The sequence below is a fragment of the Cetorhinus maximus genome, chromosome 10 (genome assembly GCF_964194155.1).
Source record: "Cetorhinus maximus chromosome 10, sCetMax3.hap1.1, whole genome shotgun sequence".
Taxonomy (NCBI): domain Eukaryota; kingdom Metazoa; phylum Chordata; class Chondrichthyes; order Lamniformes; family Cetorhinidae; genus Cetorhinus; species Cetorhinus maximus.
Window position 1 is genome coordinate 133,516,015 of NC_135888.1, and position 24,603 is coordinate 133,540,617.

The 24,603-nt window shown below is 47.8% G+C and overlaps 1 protein-coding gene across 1 annotated transcript in view; it reads right to left on the reverse strand.

Moving 5' to 3' along the window:
* anxa6 (annexin A6) overlaps positions 1-24,603 on the reverse strand; it is a 102,106-nt gene that overhangs the window by 15,801 nt on the left and 61,702 nt on the right. The window contains exons 16-20 of the mRNA XM_078551200.1: positions 23,055-23,149; positions 16,979-17,092; positions 12,016-12,106; positions 7,057-7,136; positions 392-445 (exon numbers count right to left, since the gene is read on the reverse strand). Coding sequence (XP_078407326.1) covers positions 392-445; positions 7,057-7,136; positions 12,016-12,106; positions 16,979-17,092; positions 23,055-23,149 — 434 coding nt within the window. The remainder of the gene's footprint in view (positions 1-391; positions 446-7,056; positions 7,137-12,015; positions 12,107-16,978; positions 17,093-23,054; positions 23,150-24,603) is intronic.

Genomic DNA, 24,603 nt, shown 5'->3' on the forward strand with positions numbered 1-24,603 from the left:
CCCAAAGCACTTCATAGAGAATGAAGCACTTATTCATTCCTCCAATATTGGAACGAAAACATTCAAGGAAAATGAATTATGGAAACAGGCCTTTTTAAAAACTCTCCTATGATTTTTCTCCAGGGTTTTGACTGTATCAGTACTGAGAGGTTAATCTTTATTTCATTTAGACTCTAGGATAGTCCTAGAGAATTCGGACCCCTACCCACCAAGGCTCTGTACACCAACGAGACCTGTGAGTGGCTGCACATTCCCAAGATGGGCTTTCATGTTGAAGAAGAAATGGGCAATGCCGATCGCTTGTTAATTGAAGAGCAAGTTTCATCTCCCACCCACCCCTTTGATCGAGCACTCAGCATTTAAACTCCCCTTGCCCCAGTGGTTTCGATACCTTTGCATCCTCCATGGCACGTGTCAGATCTGCTTCCCCTTCCTCTCGGTTTCCCTTTTGTAAAAGAACAGAAACAACATTGTAAGGGCTGAGCAACTTGAAGACAATTTCAACAACAAATAACTTGTCTTTCCAAAGCACCTTTAACATGGCAAGATGCCCCTGGCTGATTAACAAGAGCATTATTTAAAAAAAACTTGGCACTGAGCCACAGGAGGAGATATCAGGAGAGACAACCCGAAACTTGGCCAAAGAGTTAGGTTTCCAAGAGCGCCTCAAAGGAGGAAAGGGAGGGCACGGGAGAGGTTTACGAAGGGAATTCCAGAGTTTAGGGCCTGGGCAGCTGAAGGAAAGGCCGCCAATGTTGAGAGATTAAAATCGGGGATCTTCCAGGGTTTGGAATTGGGAGGGTGCTGAGATCTCAAAAGCTTGTTGGTCTGGGGGGTGTTACAGAGAGGTGGAAAGGTCAAGATGGGAGATGCAACATTCTTGGACCAGGAGTCAGTGCAGGTCAACATACACAGGGGGTGATGCGCGAAGATGACTTGATGCGAGGTAAGATACGGTCAGCAGAGTTTTGGATGAGCTCCTGTGGAGGGGGGAAGATGTGGGGCCAGCCACGGGAGCACTGGAATAGTCAAAGTCCAGAGGTAAAGACATGGATTTCAGCAGCAGATGAGCTGAGACGGGGCAAAGTTGGACAACATTGAAGAAGAAATGGGCAATGATGATTGGTGGTTAATTAATAAGGAGGTGGAAGTAGTTGTTTCACGCTGCTACTATGCAGCAGCAACACGAGTGGAGTTCACCACGAACGGGATGCTGCCATCAAGCCAAAAAGATGTTCTGCCTATCACACAAGTGAGTAATGTGCTATATGAATTTCAATGCCAGTGTGATGCTAGGCATGTAGGCCGCACATCCTAAAGACTGGCGGATTATATCAAACAGCATGTCCGGGCCGCTGTTCACAGCAGGCAGGGTACAGGCTGTGCCCAACCAACCTGCGCTTGCAAAGCTCAAAACGCAGTGTCCGACATTATGTGCGATTCCGCGATTGGACAACATTTGCGAAATAATCCTCGATGTGCTGAGAATTACGCTGACAACCAATTAAAGAGTGTCAGTCGGGCTCGCAGTGTGGCACATGTGTGTGTACTGGAAGCTACATATATTAATCCACAGGGCCCTGTTATTTGCAGACAGAAAGAACACGTACACATATTGCACCTGTTTCAGCTAAACAAAATAAGTGACAGCCATTGGCTGACTCATTCCTCAGGGCAATGCCTTGACCAATCAGAGCCAAGCTGCCCTGGTTTAAATTTCAAACAATGCTTGGCAGTTAACTGTCAGCCACCGTCAGTGGTGCATTCTCCATGGCAATGCCACTTGCCAACCAATCAGCACTCTCTTCACATACAGTATATATTGTTGTTTTCCCCTTTATATTGGTTTTCTTGCAAGTGTCTTGATGAGTGCGAGATGAAAAGCTTTGGCATGTCTCTTTTTTCAGCAATACTCAAATAGTCCTGGTGAAGGAAATGGCAATTTCAATATATTAATGGGTGCTGATAAGGTCGATAGAGAGAAACTAGTTACACTCATTGAGGAGTTTAGGGTTAGGGGACATAGCCTAAAAATCAGAGCCAGATCTCTCAGGGAAACACTTCTACTCATCAGGGGTGGTAGAAGTTTGAAAATCACTTCCACAAACGGTAATTGATGCTGGGACAATTGTAAAATCCGAGACTGGGAGACGTGTGGGGCTGGATGGCCTGTTTCTAAGACACAGTTTTAGAAAACTGATTAATTGGGAGGTGAAAGTAGTTCCCCTTAATTTCCCTGGGGCAGTACTGGATCCGCTCCCTGCAAAATGATTGAGATCTACATGGTCGAATAGCCACTGCTCCAATATCTGTTGCCTGGCGTCACAAATGAAGAAGGGGGACTTAAGCAAAGGTCCAGGGAGTGACCATACATTTGGAACTGGACCTCACAGAATACTATTCTAAAGGGTGCACAGGAACAGAGAGACCTAAGCGTATATGTACATAAGTCACTAAAGGTGGCAGGAGAGGTAGAGAGAGTTGTTTCTAAAGCATACATTATTCTAGGCTTCATTAATACGGGCATAGAGTACAAGGGCAGGGTGGTTATGATGAACTTATATAAGTCACTGGTTAGACCCACGGTGTAGAAGGAGGCCATTCAGCCCATCATGTCTACACTGACTCTCTGAGCATTTTAACTTCGTGCCAATCTCCTGCCTTTTCCATCTAACCCTGTACGTTGTTTCTATTTAAATAATCATGCAATGCCCTCTTGAATGCATCAATTGAACCTGTCTCCACCACACTTCCAGGCAGTGCATTCCAGACCCGAACCACTCGCTGTGTGAAAAAGTTTTTTCTCACCTCGCATTTGCTTCTTCTGTGAAATCCTTTAAAACTGTGCCCTCTGGTTCTCAATCTGTTTACGAGCGGGAACAGTTTCTCCCTATCTACTCTGTCCAGACCCCTCATGATTTTGAAAACTTCTATCAAGTCTCCTCTTAGCCTTATCCTCTCCACGGAAAACAGTCCCAACTTCTCCAATCTTTCCTCATAACTGAAGTGTCTCATCCCTGGAACCATTCTCGTAAATCTCTTCCGCACTCTCTTCAATGCGTTCATGTCCTTCCTATCATGTGGCACCCAGAACTGTACACAATAATCCAAATGAGGTCTAACCAGTGACTTATATAAGTTCATCATAACCACCCTGCCCTTGTACTCTATGCCCCTATTAATGAAGCCTAGAATAATGTATGCTTTAGAAACAACTCTCACTACCTGTCCTGCCACCTTTAGTGACTTATGTACATATACGCTCAGGTCTCTCTGTTCCTGCACACCCTTTAGAATAGTATCCTTTATTATATACTGTCTCTCCATGTTCTTTGTACCAAAATGCATCACCTCACACTTCTCCCCATTGAACTTCATCTGCCACCTATCTGCCCACTCCACCAATGTGTCAATCTCCTTTTGAAGTTCTACACTGTCCCCCTCACAGTTTACAATTCTCTCAAGTTTTGTGTCATCCGCAAACTTTGAAATTGTCCCCTGCACATCAAGCTCTAGATCAGCGTGAAATAGTGAAACCAGCTTGTTGGCCTTTATCTCAAATAGGCTGGAATACAAGGGGTAAGATCTATGTAAGAGGTGTACGGAGCTCTGGTGAGGTCCCATCTGGAAAAACTGGTGGGCACCGCACCTCGAGAAGGATAACTGGCTTCAAAAGTGGGGAAGCGAAGAAATATGCAGGGGCAAAAATGGTTCAATTGAAAGGACAGGTGTCATAGGCTAGGCTTGTATTTCCTTGAATATTTAAGATTAAGGGATAATCCAAACGAGGAGTTTAAGATAATTAAAGAAGTTGGTTGGGTGAATAGAGAGAGAGATACTGTGTTTCACCTGGTCGGGGGGAGTTCAGACAAGGGGACAGATCTTTAAAATTAGTTCAGGGGTGATGTCCGGAAGCACTTCTCAAACATAGAGGGTAGTGGAAATCTGGAAATCTCTGCCCAAAAAAAAAACAGTTGAGGCTGAGGCTCAATTGAAAATGTCAGAACTGAGACTGATAAGAATTTTTTAGGCACGGGTATTAAGGATTAAGGAACCATGGCAGGTAGGTGGAGTTAAGATACAGGTCAGCCATGAACTAACTGAACAGCAGAATAGGCTCGAGGGGCTGAATGGCCTCCTCCTGTTACTAGATTCCTTCCTACGAGTCAGTGCTTCCGTGTAGAGGAGTGTGGAATATTGGGAGAGAAAAAAGTAATACATTTGAGCCAATTTTAGCAATGGAAGAAAAGCTTTGGGGAACTGAGACACCTTAGTTCCCATTTTAGGTTATTTTTGTGTCTGGTTTTGACGTAATTCAGTTGAACATCATTTGTTGCCCTTCACAACTGGAAGGGGTAGAGTCACTGTCGCCCAACCCTCCCCCATTTCAAAGAAAGAACTTGCAATTATATAAGGCCTTTCACGCCTTCAGCACACCCCAAAGTCTTTCAGGGCCAATTAAATACTTATCGCACTCTCCAATTGTGACTAACAAACAAAACTGTTTAAAGAAAAACAATTTTTAAAATAAAAATCGCACGCCTTTGATTTGCCTCATGGATTGTGTTTGCAGCTGTGTTCAGGAATGTCCAGTCCTGTGGTGTTGGCTGCCCCTCCCCCCTCAAGGCTCCATTCAGCAGTGAGTCCTCCCAGAGGCACGGGCACTCCCAGCCTATGGTCATGTTTTAGAGTGTGCGCCAGTGACACCCAGTGGCCAGAACCCAGAGGGTGCGACTGGTGAAGTTCTGAGTGGGGAAGGTGGTGTTGATGCAAGGTGACAGAGACCCCTTAGACACTCGGGGTATCCCATCACTGAAAGAGCCCATTCCGTCCGCCCGCCCAGTTTCCCTCTTCCTACCTCACCCACCTACTTTAATTCCACTCTCCTGCTCTCTCCACGTGCCCTCGAATATTCCTCCTGTTTCTCGATACCGCTACAATACCCCTTTGAAAGAATTTAAAGCAAGAGAGCTTCCTCTGCGCTTGCCAAGTCATAAAAATTGGGCCGGAATTTTATGGCCTCGTTTCGGTGGGGGCGGGGCCGTAAAATGCCTAAACTCCATTGACTTCGGCGGGAACATAAAATCCCGCTGACGTTAAATTCCGCCCGTGAAATCAGTCACGGATCCCGCTTGCGATTTCTAGCCTACAAAATGTTCCTGTAAAATACTTGCTGGTTGATGATGCAATTGGGGTCTTGAGTTAAAATGACCCCTTGACCCCAGGGTCAGAAGAATCTAAATCCGAGGAAAACAGGGACAGGAGATGGCCATTCGGCCCCTCGAGCCTGCTGCTCAATGCGATCATCGTTGGTCTCTATTCTAACTCCAATCATCTTCCACATTTCAGATCTCTTAATATCGCTGTTAGGAAAATTCTGCTGATCCCAAATTTAAAATTGTTAATTGAACTAGCATTTACTGCCTCTGTGGGATAGGGTTCCACATTTTGTCTACCCTTCACATGAGGAAGTGTTGCCAAGCTTCTCTCGTGGTTCTGGTTTTAAGGTTATGCCGCTTTGCCCAGACACTACCACCAGCGGGAAAAAGTCTCTCTTCATCTATCCTACCCATTCCTTTCAAAATCCCCAAATCTTCAATCAAATCACGCCTTAACCTTTTATATTCCAGATAACACTGCTTTCTGTAATCCTTCCTCATAGTCTAACCCTATCGTGCTGAGGGTGTGAAAAGCGTTATATAATTGCAAATTCTTTCTTTAAAATGGGGAGGGTTGGGTGACAGTGACTCTAGCCCTTCAAGCTGGGAAGGGCATTGAATGATGTTCAACTGAATTACATTAGGTTATAACGAAACCAAACACAAAAACCACCTATAATGGGAACTAAGGTGTCTCAGTTCCCCTAAGCTTTTCTTTCATTGCTAAAAATGGCTCAAACATCTTACTTTTTCTCTCCCAATACCCCACGTTCCTCTGCACAGAGGCACTGATCCATAGAAAGAAATCTAGTAACAGGAGGAGGCCACTCAGCCCCTCGAGCCTATTCTGCTGTTCAATTGGATCATGGCTGACCTGTATCTCAACTCCGCCTACCTGCCATGGTTCCTTACCCATGCCTAACAAAATCTTATCAATCTCCTGCTAACAGGAAATCCAAGTTGTATTCTGTCCAAGGTCAATTAATCCTTTCAATGGTGCGGTACCCTGAACTTTACATAGCACTCCCGGCAACTCCAAAAGCAAAAGACTGCCAGTGCTGGAAATTTGACATGAAAGCAGGAAATGTTGGCAGATAGTCAGCAGGTCTGGCAACTTCTGTGGAGATAGAAACAGAGTTAACATTTCTGGCCGACGGCCCTTTGTCAGAAGTGGCAAAAGTCAGGAATGTGATCGGCTCTGAGCAAGCGAACGTGGGGAGGGTGGAAGAAGAACTAAAAAGGGAAGGTCGGTGACAGGGTGAAAGACAGGAGAGATTAAATAACAAAAGGGTTGGGTGGTGGAGCCAAAGGGAGTGGTAATTAAAACTAAAGGTATGTTTACAAATAAACAGCTGCCAACTGAAAAGGAGAAACGGAGTAAAACCAAAACCAGGGAACAAAGTGGGGCAAAGGTTATGATTTAAAATTGTTGACATTAATGTTGAGTCCAGAAGGTTGTAAAGTGCCTGACTGAACGATGAGGTGCTGTTCCTCGAGCTTGCTTTCAACTTCTTTGGGACACTGCAGCAGACCGAGGACAGGGAGTGCAGAGTGGGAGCGAGGTGGAGAATTAAAATGACAAGCGACCGGATGCTCAGGGTCATGCTTGCAGGCTCTGCAAAGCAGTCACCCAGTCTGCGTTTGCTCTCCTCAATGTAGAAGGGACTGCAACAGTACCTCAGCTGTGGTCTAACCAGGGCTTTGCATCACTGCAACAAAACATCTTCCCTTTTACATACTAGCCCTTTAGGTATAGTTCCTGTAGGAAAGGATTCCCAGATTTGGAGCTTCAGGATGAGGAATGGGAAAGGGAGGAAGCTGGACTGGAGCACAGAACAATGTAAATCCAATCTCAAAGAGATAAACATTTTACCTCAAGTCCTTATTGAGTTCGTACCTGAGTCAGTGAGATCAGAAGTCTCTTAAAGTGACCAGATGTATCTGAGCTTAGGTCATCCTCCAAACTCTTGTGGTAGGCTGCAGAGGAAAGGAAAATGGGGTTAATGTGACAAGAGGAGAGCTATCAATGATAAAACTGGGCTCTGTAGAATGCACTACCATCCCGGGTCATGGATTCAAGGCACCCACTCCAGAGACTTGAGCACTTAATCCAGGCTGAAAGTCCCAGCACAGCGCTGACAGAATGCTGCACTGTCTGGTGAACTAACATTCAGAAGAGACAATAAACCATGGCTTGGCCTGCCCTCTCGGGCAGTTGTTAAATATCCTACACTGGATGAAGACGAGGGGTGAGGTTCTCTCCAGTGTTGTCACCAATATTTATCTCTAAACTATCATCACAGAAATAGATTCATCCCCGTCCCCCAGGGTCATCCATCTCACTGCTTCCTACAGCTGTTCCAGAACTCCAAAAGAACATTCATTGTGTGTTCCCCGCCTCTATTCACACCAAGTCCCGATCGTCCATCACCTGGGCTCCCTGACATACACCACCTCCTGGTCTGACAATGCCTCCATCTTAAAATTCTCATTCTTCTGTTCAAATCCCTCCTTGGCCTTGTCCCTCCCTGTGTCTGTAATCTGCTCCAGTCCGGCAACCCTCCAAGGACTCTGCGCACTTTCATTCAGTGCTCTTGTCTATCCCCCTCTGCCTTCACCCCACCATTTGCAGCCGTTCCTTCAACTGCCTTTGCCCTAAGATCTGAAATTTTGCTCCTAAATACCTTGATCATTCCACCTCAGTACTGTCTGTCTGACAGTGCAGCACTCCCTCAGTACTGCCCCTCCAACAGTGTAGTGCTCCCTCAGTACTGATCTTCAGACACAGCAGCACTCCCTCAGTACTGCCCTTCCACCAGTGCAGCACTCCCTCAGTACTTCCCCTCTGACATTGCAGTACTCCCCCAGCACTGACCCTATAACAGTGCAACACTCCCTCAGTTTGACCGTCCAAAACTTGTTGAACACATACTGGTGAGGAATCTAAGAAATTTAACAGTAAAACAAGTTCCTGTGGAACTGGGACGTGCTCATCATTTTCTTGTAAAGGCAACTGACTAAGGACATCAGCGTTTGTGATTTGATTGGCAGGCCTACGTACAGAGGTGTATTCATATGCTGCCAGAATTAAGGCCCTATTAGTATTTCTGTATCTTCTTTCTAGGTGCCTTCATCTTTCTAGCGCAGACTTTAATCTTGGCCTTCTTTTTGACTTCACTATTGGCCAGACCTCTCTCCAACGCTGGCTCCACTTGCCTCAGCTCAGTGGCTGAGCCTCCCGAAATCTCACTATCTGTCTGCTCCTTGGAACATTCTGCCACTTTTGCTTCCAAAGCCTCGTTGGCTTCATTTAGCTGATTTTTCGGCTCTTTCATCTCTTTTTTTTGTATTTGTTTCCCGCCTCCTGGAAAATTGAGCATTGTTGTGTGTTCTCTGCCAATTCATTCTTCAGTTTATTCAGAGAGGTGCTGAATTCCTTGTGTTCCTCTTCATACTTTTCCAGAGGTGCAAACTCTGACCTGAGGGAACCTTGTCGTGTGTGAAGGTCTTTCAACAGGTTTTCTTTATCCCGGTGAAGGTTGTTCACCTGGTCTCGAACTCTGTCATCAAGCAGGGTCTCCACGAATTTCTTTTGCTGTTCTTCCAGGTTTTGGCTTAAGACAGCCTGCATTTCTCCAGGTTGCTGAGTCCTTACACACTCCTTTTCCAAAACAGGAGCGCTTCCAGCTTCCTTTTGGAATATCAGTGACCAATCAAGGTTGACTTCCCTTAGCCAATTTCACCCTAGAAGTCTTGGTCCTCTGCCTCTCAATGCGAACACTGGTAGCTTTGCCCATTGGCTTCCATAATGGACAGTTGCTCTGCTTATGCCTTTTCCTTGAATGTCTTCACCCGTATATGTTTTTAGCTTGGCAGCTGCTTGTTCTAAGCTTAACTGATGTTCGCCATTATTCAAATATCTGAAGGTATTTTCCCCAATTACTGTAGTGGAAGCCCCTGTGACTACTTCCATTTTAACAGGTTTTCCATTTACTTTCACTGTGACAAATATTGGTTTTGTCTTTCCCATTTACAAATTCAGCGATGAGTAAATGTCAGAATTTGTTGTTTCAGGCTCTTCCACGTTGTAGATTTCATTGGGCTTCTTCTTTTGTTCACAACCCTGCCTGAATCTTTCCTCGCACTGCCTCATCATATGTCCATTTCTGTGGCATTAGTAGCACTCAATTTTTTTCAACTGCCAATCGGTAAGAGACTAATTGTTTCCATCTCTATTAAAATTATACTTCAATCTCGCTGCTAAGTTACTTTTCTTTATTCTTCGGCTAGCAGGGGCTGTTTCCTGCTTCTCGGCAGAGTCTCGCTTTTTCACGCCCTTTTCAGCTGGGGTTTCCCACCCAATGTGGAGGATTGGACAATGTGATCTGAAGGTAGGTCAGAGGGTTTGTTTTCAGTCACGAACAGGGCTTGTTGGGCCACATGGCCTTTTCCTTGTTGCTTTTAGATGTTCATGTCCTGACTCTGACTGACGGCTCTTTGGTGTGAGTCGATGTTTGTGATCCCTTTCAAAATTGGAGGTACGACATATCTATTTCAGTCCAATATTGTGATCAATGGGCGTCACTCTCGTCTCAGAGTTAGAAGGCGCCATTTTGCATACCTTGTATTGCTTGAGAATCTCTTACAGCACTTTCCATGGCTAGCGCTATCTCTAGCACCTTATTGAAATCCAGATTCACTTTGGACCATAATCTTTTCTGAATAGTGCCCTCTTTCACACCACACACTAAATAATCTCTGAGCACGTCGTTCAGGGTTGTACTGAACTCATAATGTTCCGTTAGCTGCTCCAAATTTGCCACGTAGCATGCAACTGCCTCACCCGTGGTTCTATTTCACAAATTAAACCTGAACTGCTGTATCATGACTGAGGGCTTGGGTCGGGAAATTGATCCTTTACGAGGTCCAACAATTCATCGAAATGCTTAGAATCTGGGGCACTGGATGCTGTCAAACTTCAAATCAAACCATAGGTTTTGCTCCCACAAGGACTTAAGAGGATCGCTCGCCTCTTCTCTTCCCCTGTTATCTCATTTGCTTGAAAAAAATGAACGTGTGGCGTTCTATGTATTGAGACCAATTGTCTGTGGCTGGTTCAAAAGGATCAATTCTCCCAAATTGAGGCATTTTGAAAGAGGATAAGTTCTTCAATTCTAACTGAGCTTGCTACTTACAGTCACTGGGTGAGCTACAGTACCAGTTTCTTTATAACTTGAATTCCTCTGTTCAATTCTGTTTTATCCTTGTTGCCAGTTTCTGGCCAGGGTGGCTAAGTTGTACCATTGGTAATAGAGTTGAACTTCTTAAGTGGAAACATTAAGTTTATTTACAATGTACCCAGTAGCAACTACACGTGTGCTTTCAACTCCAACTCTATCTCTACACTGACTGCTGAGGTAGCCCGCGCTACTCTCCTATTTGTTACTACAGATCATGTGATTTTTCCTAACAAGTATTATTCCTAAAGGTACATTACACACTAAATAAAACCATAATTACTGCACACTACCTCAGTACTGACCCTCTGACAGGACAGCGCTCCCTCATTTCTGCCCCTCTGACAGTGCAGCACTCCCTCAGCACTGACCCTCTGACAGGACAGCGCTCCCTCAGTACTGACCCTCTGACAGTGCAACACTCCCTCATTAATGCCCCTCTGACAGTGCAGCACTCCCTTAGCACTGACCCTCTGACAGGACAACGCTCCCTCATTACTGCACCTCTGACAGTGCAGCACTCCCTCAACACTGAACCTCTGACAGGACAGCGCTCCCTCAGTACTGACCCTCTGACAGTGCAACACTCCCTCAGCACTGACCCTCTGACAGGACAGCGCTCCCTCAATACTGCCCCTCTGACTGCAACACTCCCTCAGCACTGACCCTCTGACAGTGCCGCACTCCCTCAGTACTGACCCTCTGACAGTGCAGTACTCCCTCAGCACTGACCATCTGACAGTGCAGCACTCCCTCAGCACTGACCCTCTGACAGTGCAGCACTCCCTCAGCACTGACCCTCTGACAGTGCAGCACTCCCTCAGCACTGACCCTCTGACAGTGCAGCACTCCCTCAGTACTGCACTGAAGTGCCAGGCTAGATTTTGTACTCAATTGTCTGGAGTGCTGCTTGAACCCACAACTTTCTAACTCTGAGACGAGAGTGATGCCCATTGATCACAATGTTGGACTGAAATTGATATTTCGTACCTCCAATTTTGAAAGGGATCGCAAACATCGACTCACACCAAAGAGCCGTCAGTCAGAGTCAGGACATGAGCATCTAAAAGCAACAAGGAAAAGGCCATGTGGCCCAACAAGCCCTGTTTGTGACTGAAAACAAACCCTCTGACCTACCTTCAGATCACATTGTCCAATCCTTTCTCTCTGCTGCAGCATGCATCTGATTGGCCGATATTTACCCCTCGACTAACATCTCCGAAAAGAGATTATCTGGGTCGTGGCTGCATGGCTCTTTGTGGGATCTTGCTGTCTGCAAATGATCTCCCTCAATTCCTACATTGCAGCAATAACTCGCTTCAAAAAAAGTGCTTCATTGACTGTAAAGTGAGCTGAGAAAGTGACAGGTGCTAGAGAAATGCAAATCTTCACTTTCTCTATAACCTCGGAGCGCACTTCCTAAGACTTTATTCCATAAACTTTAACAGCCCTTTGGATAAAATATTCCTGCAACTTCTCTCCTTTTCTGAGTTCCTCCTTCTCTGTGCTGCCATGATAGAACATGGAGCAGCAAAAGGCAAATGGGGGTGGATGGATAGTGAAGTGTTCCCTATCTCACAGGAAGCGATAGACCGTCTACCCTGTGTGTGGTTCCTCACCTTCTTTGTAAGCTTCATTGATGGCTCTTATCTCCTGGTTTGTCCTTGTGGTCAAGATTTCTATCAGGGCCCTTTCATCAGTGCCAACACCCTGCAAAGGGGAAGAACAGAAGAACATAAGAAATAGTATCCGGAGTAACCCTCATGGCCCCCTCAAACCTGCTCTGTCATTCAGTGACCAAAGATCTACCATCGTGAGTCTTGAATATACTCCACAACTGAACGTGGACCCCTCCCAGAGAGAATTCCAAAAAATAGGAGACGGATTCGCTGATAGCATTAAACACTGGCCTCCCCATTGAGTGTGTCCTTGGGCGGGGGGGGGCCGAGGTAGAGTCAGAGCCTGCGATGCACACACGGGGGGGACTTGTTGCGGGTTCCCCATCGCAAGAGGAGCTGGCAGTTCTTCAGATTCCCCCGCGAGACGCGGAGAAACTGGGATGGTTGTCCTCAAAGCAGAAAATGTCAAGGAGAGATTTCACAGAAGCGTACCAAACAATGAGAGGTTTTGACAGGGTGAATGAGGAGAATCTGCTTCAACTGGTGGGAGGGTCAGTAACCAGAGGACACGGATTTGAGGTCATTGACAGAACAGTCCGAGGGGGAGATGTGAAATATTTTTACACTGCGAGTTTTTGCGATCTGGAATGCGCTGTCTGATCGGGCGGTGACGACAGATTCAGCACTAACTTTCAAAGTGGAATTAAATAATAATTTGAGAAGGAAAATTTTTCACAATTCTGTTTTAGTACTCTAATGGAGGGCTGGGCTCTTAGCCCAGAATACATAATGAGACTTGGCTGAGAACCCAGAAACCCATTAGCCTTACTTTGGCATGGCGGGGGAGGGGAGTGGGGGGGGTGGGGGGGGTGATGAGGGGCCACAGCGGCACTGTCGGAGGGTCAGTACTGAGGGAGTGCTGCACTGTCGGAGGGTCAGTACTGAGGGAGTGCTGCACTGTCAGAGGGTCAGTACTGAGGGAGTGCTGCACTGTCGGAGGGTCAGTACTGAGGGAGTGCTGCACTGTCGGAGGGTCAGTACTGAGGGAGTGCTGCACTGTCGGAGGGTCAGTACTGAGGGAGTGCTGCACTGTCGGAGGGTCAGTACTGAGGGAGTGCCGCACTGTCGGAGGGTCAGTACTGAGGGAGTGCCGCACTGTCGGAGGGTCAGTACTGAGGGAGCGCTCACCACACAAACATTCCACACAGTGCCATGCATCCTGCTCACGCTCTCTCCAACTGTTTTCACACAGGAGAAACTGGCTCACAACAGCAGAGGTCCCAGACCGGGGGTGGAGTGACCCACATTAGGCCCCTCACTCATTCTGAGCAGTGTGCCATCGCGCTGACTGGTGAGGACGTGGACCGTGCCTGCGGTGATGGTGAGGTCGGCGGTGAACACCCATGTGAGGATCCTGCACCACAACATCCCTCCCTCATTGCAACTGTGAGTGCCTCTCTCTCCTGCTTTTGACTCTGCTGCCCTGCACTAATTATCTCTACTTTGGTTCACAGGGAGCTCTGCAAAAAGACCGACACCCTCAGCCAACCAGTCCCTCAACTCCATCCAGGTCCTCACTTCCAGCCAAGAGGACACCTCCTCCACTGAAGAGTTGGAAATAAGCAGCCTGGAAGACCCATCACAGCGCTTAACACCAGCGCAGAGACACACACCTCAGTGGAACCTAGAACCACAGCAGGCTCGGGTCCACAGTCTGGTGGTCACCACGTGGACACGTGTCTGCAGCTGGAGGAGGCAGGTTCTGCCGAGCTCCCCAGCACTTGGAGGACTGCTAGGGAAGAGGCATCTGTGAGGTCCTGGTCTGAATTTGGCCTTCCAACTCATTGTGGAGAGTCAGCGGAAGGCGGGAAAACATCACCCAGAGCTGTTGGAAGCCCTCAACAGAGTGGGACGCGAGTCAGAGGGGTGCATCCGCCCGCTCTCTGATGAAGTGGTGCCCACATGTGCGTGTATGGAGGTCTTAATGGGGAGGATGGCGGACGCCATGGAGACCCTGGTGCAGCAGAACACGGAGATGCGCGCAGACTCCATCACAGGGGCCACGAGTGAGTTCCTGCAGTGGCGACGCGAGAGGGAAATGGGGCACCTCAACCTCCCTCCAGGTGCTTCTTCCCCCTCAAGGAGACAGGCCCTCAGGCACCCAAAGGGAGGAGGAGCAGCAGCTGGAAACCCCTGAATCATCCACTCAGAGGCTGTCATCTCTTTCCGAGTCCCCATTGCCTTGTGACCCCCCTCAGCTTTGTCCTTTGTCACCACAGAGGGAGCAGCTGGCCCATGGGAGTACAGCCAAAGCAAGCGGGGGTCTTCGAAGACTGGACTCTCCAGAGGACACACGTCAAAGTCATCAGAGACAACAGGGCCAACCATTGCACAGGCTGTCTCCACCCCTGCTGAGGATGTCAGGGCAGCACCTAGAAGAAGTGGTAGGCCTAGAAAAGTTAGGAAATTCTGATCGCAAGTGGTTGCCCAGGTGAACACATTTTGTCACTTTATAATCTGAAAAAGAGATTCAGTTTCACTGAATAATGTGCAATGTTGTTTTGTTCTTCAGCTTCATTGACAGGCTTCACAAGTCTTCCCACTGCATCCCACCCGCCCCCCACCCCCATACTAGCAGTTCAGCTGCACACAGTCAGACCACGAGTGATTCTGGAGGGGGAAGTGTGTGTGTGGCAGTGCCTTTTGGAGACTGGTGCAACATTCTCCCACGCACAGGGGGCGTTCCTCCATCACACTCACCTCACTGTTCCGAGCATTTTCACTGCTGCCCGCTGGGGTTCTCTGTCAGTTGTCCATCTGAGCTGATCTGCATCTCCACCCACCCATTGAACACACTCCCACGCAGCACCTGTGCCCGTCCAACACGGGGCTCCTCTCACTTTCGATTTGATAAACATGGTCGTAGTCAAGTTTCTAGTAAGCTCCCCTGTCATTTCCCCTCCCCCACCCCGTCACCCATGTTCTTTCCCCCATCACTGTTTATCCTCCTGGCATCACCTTCCACCTCCCCATCGTCACCTACCGACCAGAACCCTTTTCTTTCCAGGATGTCCAGGTGAATGCGCACGTTCCCTATCTTCCAGAGTATCCCAACCCCATCCGCATTGACCTCCCTGACTTGCCCCTTCACAACCCTGGGGTCCATGTCTGTCTCCGAGTCCCCACCAACCACCCTCACCGTCCCTTCTACTGCTACCATCGCACCCTCACCCTTCCGGCTCCCTCTATCCCCTCATCCCCTCTCATACTCACCATTCCCTCCTACCATGCCCGCCTTCAGTTTGCACCCCCCAGGAGGCATCAACTCCACAGGCCTCTCCGTTGGCACATTCACCTGGACATTCCCCGCCCCCTTACTCCCTCCTCCCCGCCGGACTCCTTCCCTTACAACATCCCTCCCCTTACATCCAGCTTCCCGCCCCCCAACCCGTACTCTCTCCTCCACCCCCAACCAACCTCACTCCCCTGACACCTGAAGGAGTGCAGCACTGTCGGAGGATCAGTACTGAGGGAGCGCCGCACTGTCAGAGGGTCAGTACTGAGGGAGCGCCGCACTGTCGGAGGGTCAGTACTGAGGGAGCGCCGCACTGTCAGAGGGTCAGTACTGAGGGAGCGCCGCACTGTCGGAGGGTCAGTACTGAGGGAGCGCCGCACTGTCAGAGGGTCAGTACTGAGGGAGCGCCGCACTGTCGGAGGGTCAGTACTGAGGGAGCGCCGCACTGTCAGAGGGTCAGTACTGAGGGAGCACCGCACTGTCAGAGGGTCAGTACTGAGGGAGTGCCGCACTGTCGGAGGGTCAGTACTGAGGGAGTGCTGCATTGTCAGAGGGTCAGTACTGAGGGAGCGCCGCACTGTCAGAGGGTCAGTACTGAGGGAGCACCGCACTGTCAGAGGGTCAGTACTGAGGGAGTGCCGCACTGTCGGAGGGTCAGTACTGAGGGAGTGCTGCATTGTCAGAGGGTCAATACTGAGGGAGTGCTGCACTGTCGGAGGGTCAGTACTGAGGGAGTGCTGCATTGTCGGAGGGTCAGTACTGAGGGAGTGCTGCATTGTCGGAGGGTCAGTACTGAGGGAGTGCTGCACTGTCGGAGGGTCAATACTAAGGGAGTGCTGCACTGTTGGAGGGTCAGTACTGAGGGAGTGCTGCACTGTCGGAGGGTCAGTACTGAGGGAGTGCCGCACTGTCAGAGGGTCAGTACTGAGGGAGTGCTGCACTGTTGGAGGGTCAGTACTGAGGGAACACTGCACAGTTGGAGGCTCTGCCTTCCAGAAGAGAAGTTAAAACCAAAGCCACTATTTCGAAGAAGAGCAGTTTGCCCTCCTGTTCGGGTCAATACTTATCCCTTAATCAACATCACTAAAACATGCATCATTCATTATCCCATTCCTGTTTGTGGGAGCTTGCTATGCACAGGTTAGTTGGCGTGTTTCCTACATTACAACAGTCACTACACTTTTAAAAATGTATTTCATTGATTGTGAAGCACTTTGCGACATCCTGAGGTTATGAAAGGCGCTATAGAAACGCAAGTATCTTCTGTCTTTATTTTCCCCGCTGCACCTGGGAAACCCACTCATTTCCCAAGAGGTGAAGGTAAAAGCTGAGCTACAGAAGGTCTGAGACGAGGTCTCTGCCCACCACGAGAGAGCACTTCAACGTAGAGTGTTAACTGGGTCCAAGCCGATTGGTGAAGCTGAAACCAAGATTCAGGTCTGTTCTTTATTGAGAGAGACTTGTTCATTGACTTTGTTCAGTCTCAGAGCTCCCTTCCCACTCAACCCACTGTCCCCCACTGTCCCCTATTTATACGTGCTCAAAGATAATTAACATCCATCACCTGTTTCTCTTGACTGACTTTAACAAAGCGTAACAATATAACTGATAAGATATTAACGTAGAGGAAGGTAGCAACACACGAGCGCCGTGGAGCGCATCCCTCACCTGGATAGCTTTCTGCAGCTGCTTTGCGTCAAACTGAGCTGGAGTCATCATTAGGCCCAGAATGATCTTTTGTAAAACGCCACCAACCTCTGATTTCAGGTCTGCCATCAGATCCTAAGGTAGAGCAAAAAACTGTCATAGGTATGGGGCATAAAGTTATTTTATTGCATCGGAATACAGTCACAGAACATTCTGGTGTGGAGCCAGGCCATTCAGCCCCTTCATGTTCTGATAAAGGTCATCAACCCAATATGTTAACTCTTCTCTTTTTCTCTCTCCACAGATGCTGCCAAACCTGATTATTTCCAGTCTTTTCTGTTTTTGCACCTGTGCTGTTCTGACTATAGGGCCACCAGCCGAATCCCAATCTCCCCCTCACTCCCTGCACCCATTAGTATCGCAGCCAGTCTAATCCCACTCCCCCCTCACTCCCCACACCCTATAATATCCCACCCAGTCTACTCCCTCTCTCTGATAAAAGCAAAATACTGCGGATGCTGGAAATCTGAAACAAAAACAGAAAATGCTGGAAAAACTCAGCAGGTCTAACAGCGTCTCTGGAGAGAAAAAACTCTGAAGAAGGGTCATACGGACTCGAAATGTTAACTCTGTTTCTCTCTCTCCACAGATGCTGTCAGACCTGCTGAGCTTTTCCAGCATTTTCTGTTTTTGTTTCGTAATCCCTCTCTCTCCCTCACTCCCTGCACCCATTAATATCCCACCCAGTCTAATCCTACTCTCCTCATTCCCCACACCCTTTAATATCTCACCCAGTCTGATCCTACTCTCCCTCACTTCCCACACCCATTAATATCCCACCCAGTCTAATCCTACTCTCCTCATTCCCCACACCCTTTAATATCTCACCCAGTCAAATCCCTCTCTCTTCCTCACTCCCCGCACCCATTAATATCCCACCCAGTCTAATTCTACTCTTCTCACTCCCCACACCCTTTAATATACCACCCAGTCTAATCCTACTCTTCTCACTCCCCATACCCTTTAATATCCCACCCAGTCTAATCCTACTCTTCTCACTCCCCATACCCTTTAATATCCCACCCAGTCGAATCCCAATCTCTATCTCGCTCCCCGCATCCTTTAATATCCCACCCAGTCTGATCCTACTCTCCCTCACTTCCCACACCCATTAATATCCCACCCAGTCTAATCCTACTTTCCTCACTCCTCACACCCTTTAATATCCCACTCTCCCCCTCACTCTCAGTCAGTCTAATCCCACTCTCACCCTCACTCCTGAACCCTTTAGTATTCCACCCAGTCTAATCCCACTCTCCCCTCACTCCCCACACCCTATAATATCCTACCCAGTCTAAACCCTCTTCCCTCACTCCCCGCGCCCTTTAATATCCCACCCAGTCTGCACTGTCACACCTGAAATAACTCTGCCACCTGAAAGCACCTAAAAAGTATTGTACATCGCCGCAAATCCCCTTTAAATGCCTGGAATGACCTGGAATGTGCTGTCTGAGAGGGTGGTGGAAGCAGATTCAATTGTAACATTCAAAAGGGAATTGGATAAATGCTTAAAAAGGATTTTTTAATAAGAGGGGTATGGGGAAAGAGCTACGGAGTTTCCTGTAGTAGTCGTTTCTGGTACACAAAGGGTTAATGTGCGACTGAGTACAGTACCGCCCACACAGTGATGTAAGAAGACACCTGACCCAGAGCGAGGGTCAGTCTGGAGATAGACACAGTTGGGTTAAGTCCTAGAATGAGGTCAGCTCTTTACTGGTACCTTCTACTGTAACTATATACATAGTTCTGAATTGTTAATAAAAACTTACTGTTAACATACTCCAGATGCAAAGCCTACTTCATGGTGTATCATGGGACACAGGGTAATTTGATAAGGTGGATTCAATATTGGCTTAGTTGTAAGAGGCAGAGGATGATGACAGAAGGATGCTTTAGTGACTGGAAGCCGGTGTCCAGTGGCGTACCACAGGGATCTGTGCTGGGTCCCCTATTATTCGTCATTTATATAAACGACATAGATGACTATGTGGGGGGTAGGATTAGTAAGTTTGCAGATGACACAAAGGTTGGCTGGGTGGTTAACAGTGAGGTTGAGTGTCTTGGGCTACAGGAAGATATAGACGGGATGGTCAAATGGGCAGATAAGTGGCAGATGGAATTTAATCCTGAAAAGTGTGAGGTGATACACTTTGGAAGGGGTAATTTGACAAGGAAGTATTCAATGAACGGCATGACACTAGGAAGTTCTGAGGAACAAAGGGACCTTGGTGTGTGTGTCCATAGATCTCTGAAGGCGGAGGGGCATGTTACTGGGGTGGTGGTTACTGGGTGGCATTTGCCTTTATAAATTGAGGCATAGATTACAAAAGTAGGGAGGTCATGTTGGAGTTGTATAGAACCTTGGTGAGGCCACAGCTGGAGTACTGTGTGCAGTTCTAGTCACCACATTATAGGAAGGATGTGATTGCACTGGAGAGGGTGCAGAGGACATTCACCAGGATGTTGCCTGGGATGAAACATTTAAGTTATGAAGAGAGGTTGGATAGACTTGGGTTGTTTTCATTGGAGCAGAGAAGACTGAGGGGCGACCTGATCGAGGTGAACAAGATTATGGGGGACATGGACAGGGTGGATAAGGAGCAGCTGTTCCCCTTAGTTGAAGGGTCAGTCACGAGGGGACACAAGTTCAAGGTGAGGGTCAGGAGGTTTTGGGGGGGATGTGAGGAAAAACTTTTTTACCCAGAGGGTGGTGACAGTCTGGAATGCACTGCCTGGGAGGGTGGTGGAGGCGGGTTGCCTCACATCCTTTAAAAAGTACCTGGATTAGCACTTGGCACGTCATAACATTCAAGGCTATGGGCCAAGTGCTGGTAAATGGGATTAGGTCGGTAGGTCAGGTGTTTCTCACATGTCAGTGCAGACTCGATGGGCTGAAGGGCCTCTTCTGCACTGTGTGATTCTGTGTCTGAAGCAGAATTCTTCATGGAGGCAGCCTCAGGATTAAAAACCCCATCTTCACAAGAGTGCTAAGAAATGGGACACCTACAATGGAGTTTTCACTGAACATATCTCCCAGCTGAATCAGCCGACGCTGAGACAGTTACACCAGAAAGAAAAAGCTCCAGAGACATAAGAGCCTGGAAGCAAACAAGAAAATTTGAAATTTTACTGAAGCAAAAGACCCCATTGAATCCTCCTTGAAGGTTTAGTTTCAGCTGCAAGGGTGGGGGAAAATTTTTATAAAATCCCAGGACAGCCAGTCCTGGAATTTTATTAAAGTCATTCCTCAGGAGCACTGTTTGAAAGTCACTAACCCCGATCCCAGACTCCCAATCTCGGCGCATGGCTCCCAAGTCTGGAAAGGAAAGGAATAAAAATCATTAACAGTTCATGTCGCCCGCTCCGGGTACCTCGCAGCCGTCCAGGTTCGAAAGCAGCAAACCCGCTGGTTCTTCTCCAAGAGACTCATAACACGATACCGCTGAATTAATTAAGTCGGCAGCCAGCCAACCTCTGCCGCCATCGCGGCCCCTTCTTCTCCAAGTTGAAGCACGCTGCTATACCATTTCGCAAAGCCAGCCAAAATCCGGCAAGCACGGGAAGATCCTTTGTTCAGCAGTAACTGGCGACGCCATCTTGAGAGCCTGTATTCTCTTAAAGCTGTACCTGTACTTTTAAAATCTTCAGACATGATTTGTGATTCCACACTTTCAGCTCCACTGGGATTTACCCCTGGCCCAGACCAGTCACAGAACTGGAGTCTTTGAAGAAAATTTTTAAGATACGGCTTTGCTGCAAAATCAGAGGCAGAACAGTAAGTACGCTCCTATACTTGATTGGGCCAATCGCAGATGACATCACTGCACGACAAGATGTTGATGATGTTTTGAAATCTTTCAACATTCATTTTAACTGGAGATCCAAAAGATTCTGGGGAGAGAGCTAAATTTAATCAGAGAGTTCGGCTCCCTGGGGAGCCTGTCGATTCCTTCATTAACGATCTCTATCGGATGGCAGGAGGATATGATGATGGTGGTTTAAAGTCTGAGCTCACCCCAGACAGAATCATAGTGGGTGTGGCAGACAATTCACTCTCTGACCTCCTACAAACCAAAGGTGATCTAACCCTCGACGATGTGATCCAGCTAGCTAGGCTGTCTGAGCTACATGGACAACACTGGATCATCTTAAGGGGAGGAAACACTTCATGGGGCAGAAACTAACCCTCAGTCCAGCTTATCAAAGTCACAAAAACACAGGGACCACCCAAGTCAGGGAAAACAACCCTGAACCGCCCAGCAGAGCCACCTTGCCAGCGCTGTGGTGAGAATCACCCTCACAGGAGAGATCAGGGTCCTGTGAGTACAGCCCAATGCTTCCACTGTAACAGACAGGGACACTTTGGCAAACTGTGCAAGTCAAAACCCCAACACCACACAGATGGCCAAAAGGTCATCCACGAGGTTGAGACCAAAGACTTAGAAGATTCACAGCCATTCTCCTCGGGTGACATCAGAGAATGTGGTGCTTAATTTTGGAATGCTGACATCCTGGTAAATGGTCATCGAACACATTTTAAATTAGCTTCAGGTGCCAGTGTGACAGTCCCTGTCAGATGGGGAACCATGGCTGTAAGGCCATTGGATTCGAATGCCAGACGCACCACTGGACGGAGCAGCGGGAGTCTGACTCCCGGTCCTTGGCACGATCCTTGAGCCACTGAGGTATGGTGACAAACAAATCTTTGTAGGTCGTCCACAATCAGCCTTTCTCTCTTCTCAGCAGAGATACCTGTGTAGCCCTCGATCTTATCCAGCCAGCGGAAGATGTCATGACTACCACTGTCGTTAGTTGGCCAGAACAGCATGGTCCTGAGTCGTCAAACACTAAATAGTATTCAGGTTCTGATTTCACCTGTGATCTCTCTTCTCTTTTTGTGGAGCAGGTTTGCACATCATCTTTCCAGGTCCCCAGTGGTCAGCCAGCCTCCCACACACGAGATTACCATTGCACCTCCAGTGGATGTGGTACCAGAGAAGGATCAACAGTCTGAGCAGCCTCTACCTCCAACTGTGATGATAGTGAAGTTGGTAGACACACCAACCACTGTGCACGCACAGCAACTTCCAGCCAGTGACCTGAAACCATAAGGGATGCTGGAACCTGGTAGCAGTTACACACCATTAACAATAAAAAGCAGAGGTGAACATGTTACTCAATCTTCTTCTTGAGACAGGAGAGATCTTCCTCAGCATCAGTGAGCATGGAAAAGAGAGAAAAAAACTCTGCCGAGCAGACGAATATCATTTTCATCCGCCCCACAAGAAACGATCAAGAGCAACAATGACCATGCACCACCAAACCCGCCAGACCAACCAGGCGTGGTTTAACATCAAGCAATGGAAGAAACGGGTGAAAGCATACCCAAACACCAGCCCAACCTCCAAATCAACAACAAGAACAACAAACACCAGAGCAAACCATCCTCCCGACAGAGTGGTGAACGAGGTCTGGAAGGGTTATAAAGCCTCCAGACTGCCCCAACCTCTGACTTCAAGGGATTGCAGTGAGAATGTTGTTAATGTTAATGCTGCAATAGCAATAATGTTAGAATAACATCAAGGTTGATGAGTTCCTGCAGTGTATCTAGAGAAAAGAGGATTGTTCTCCTTAGAGCAGAGAAGGTTAAGCTGAGATTGAATAGAAGTGTTCATAATCACAGAATTAAACAGCGAGAAGCTGTTTACATCGGCATAAGTGTTGGTAACCAGAGGACACAGATTTTGGTGATTGGCAGAAGAACTGAAGGCAACATGAGGAAAATCTTTTTTTTTTAAATACAGTGAGTGGCTAGAGATTTGGAATGCACAGCCCAATAATTGCCTTTGAAATAGAATTGGATAAATAACTGAAGTGAAAAATAAATTGACAGGGCTTTGTGGAAAGAGCAGGAGAGTGGGATTAACTGGATGGCTCTGTCTAAGAGCTGGCACAGGTTCAATGGGCTGAATGGCCTCCTTGTGAACTGTATGATTCTATGAGGAGGTTGATCTCCAGTGTTGAACAAGTGACCTACCCTGCCCAGCTGAGATTTAAACTGCTGTCGCAGCTGCTGTCTCTGTGCGTTGCTTCTCTGGGTAATTATACCAATGATTGTTTCTTCATCGGTGCCTGAAATGAAAAACCAGACGGGATACATTAAACATCACTCTGCAATCCCAGCCAAAATATCCATTAACAGACCATTTTCCCAGACACAGGGACAGGCGAGGCATTTAAATCTGTACAGTCTGTCTCTCTGTGACAGCTGCTCGCTGTTTCCCCCAATCTCCTCACTCTCAACACGGCAAGATGTGGTTCCACATAGGCTCAGCTATGATTCAGAGAAGGTGGTCTTGGGGCACAGTGGGTAGTGGTCCCTGCCTCTGAGCCAGGAGCTCTGGGTTTGAGTCCCACTCCAGGACTTGATGGCCAAGGAATGTGTGTTCATAAGGTGGCCAAACAGGTTGAGCATCAACCTGCAAATCCTTCCAACACACGTCACTGGTAGGTAATAAGAGTGGGAGAAATTCCTGGTCAGCCATATGATGGAGATAACATTGAAGCCTTTACCATCACTATCTGTAGCCCCAGACTGTAACATGTATGTAAAAGTACACATTACCACAGTAACTTGGACTCCCTGAGCAAACACTAATATCCCACCACCACATTCTCACCTCTGTGTCATGAAAGTTATGGACCCAAGTCAATGATCATTGTAAAAACCCATTTGGACTCAAGCCTTCCTACTGTTGGAGGTGCTGCCTTTCAGGTGAGACTCTAAACTGAGAGCCCAACGACCCTCTCAGTCACTATTTTGATAAAGTAGCAGAGTTCTCCATGAGGCCAATATTTATCCCTCAACCACCATCACTAAAACAGATTATCTGATCATTCACCTCTGGGATCCCTGGAATCAAGGAATGTGGGGATCGGGCAGGAAAGTGGAGTTGGGATTGAAGATTGGTCATGATCTTATTGAGTGGTGGAGCGGGCACAAGGGGCTGCATGGCCTAGTCCTATTTCTTATTTAATTTTTTCATGGGATGTGGGCATCTCTGGCGAGGCCAGCATTTGTTGCCCATTCCCAGCGGCCCTTGAACTGAGTGGCTTGCTCGGCCATTCCAGGGGGCAGTTAAGAGTCAACCACGTTGCTGTGGGACTGGAGTCACATGTAGGCCCAGACCAGGTAAGGATGGCAGATTTCCTTCCCTAAAGGACACTCGCTAGTGAACCAGGTATGGGTCTTTACAGCAATCAATGATAGTTTCATGGTCACCATTACTGAGATTAGCTTTCAATTCCAGATTTTTTAAATGAATCAATTGAATTAATTAATTAAATTCTGCCATCGTGGGATTCAAACACATATCCCCTTGGGCCATCGGATTATTGTGCAGTGGCATTACTATCTCCTCGTTGTAAGAGAATGTGTAAGGTGCTAGATGAATGTAAGTCCTTTAGCTATGGCTTCCTGTTCCATTCCCCCAGCAACAAACACGCAGGTCCACAAAGTAACAGAGCTGGTTTACACATCAATGTCAGGTTCCTCACTGTCTGTGAACTGGACAGCGAGAGACAAG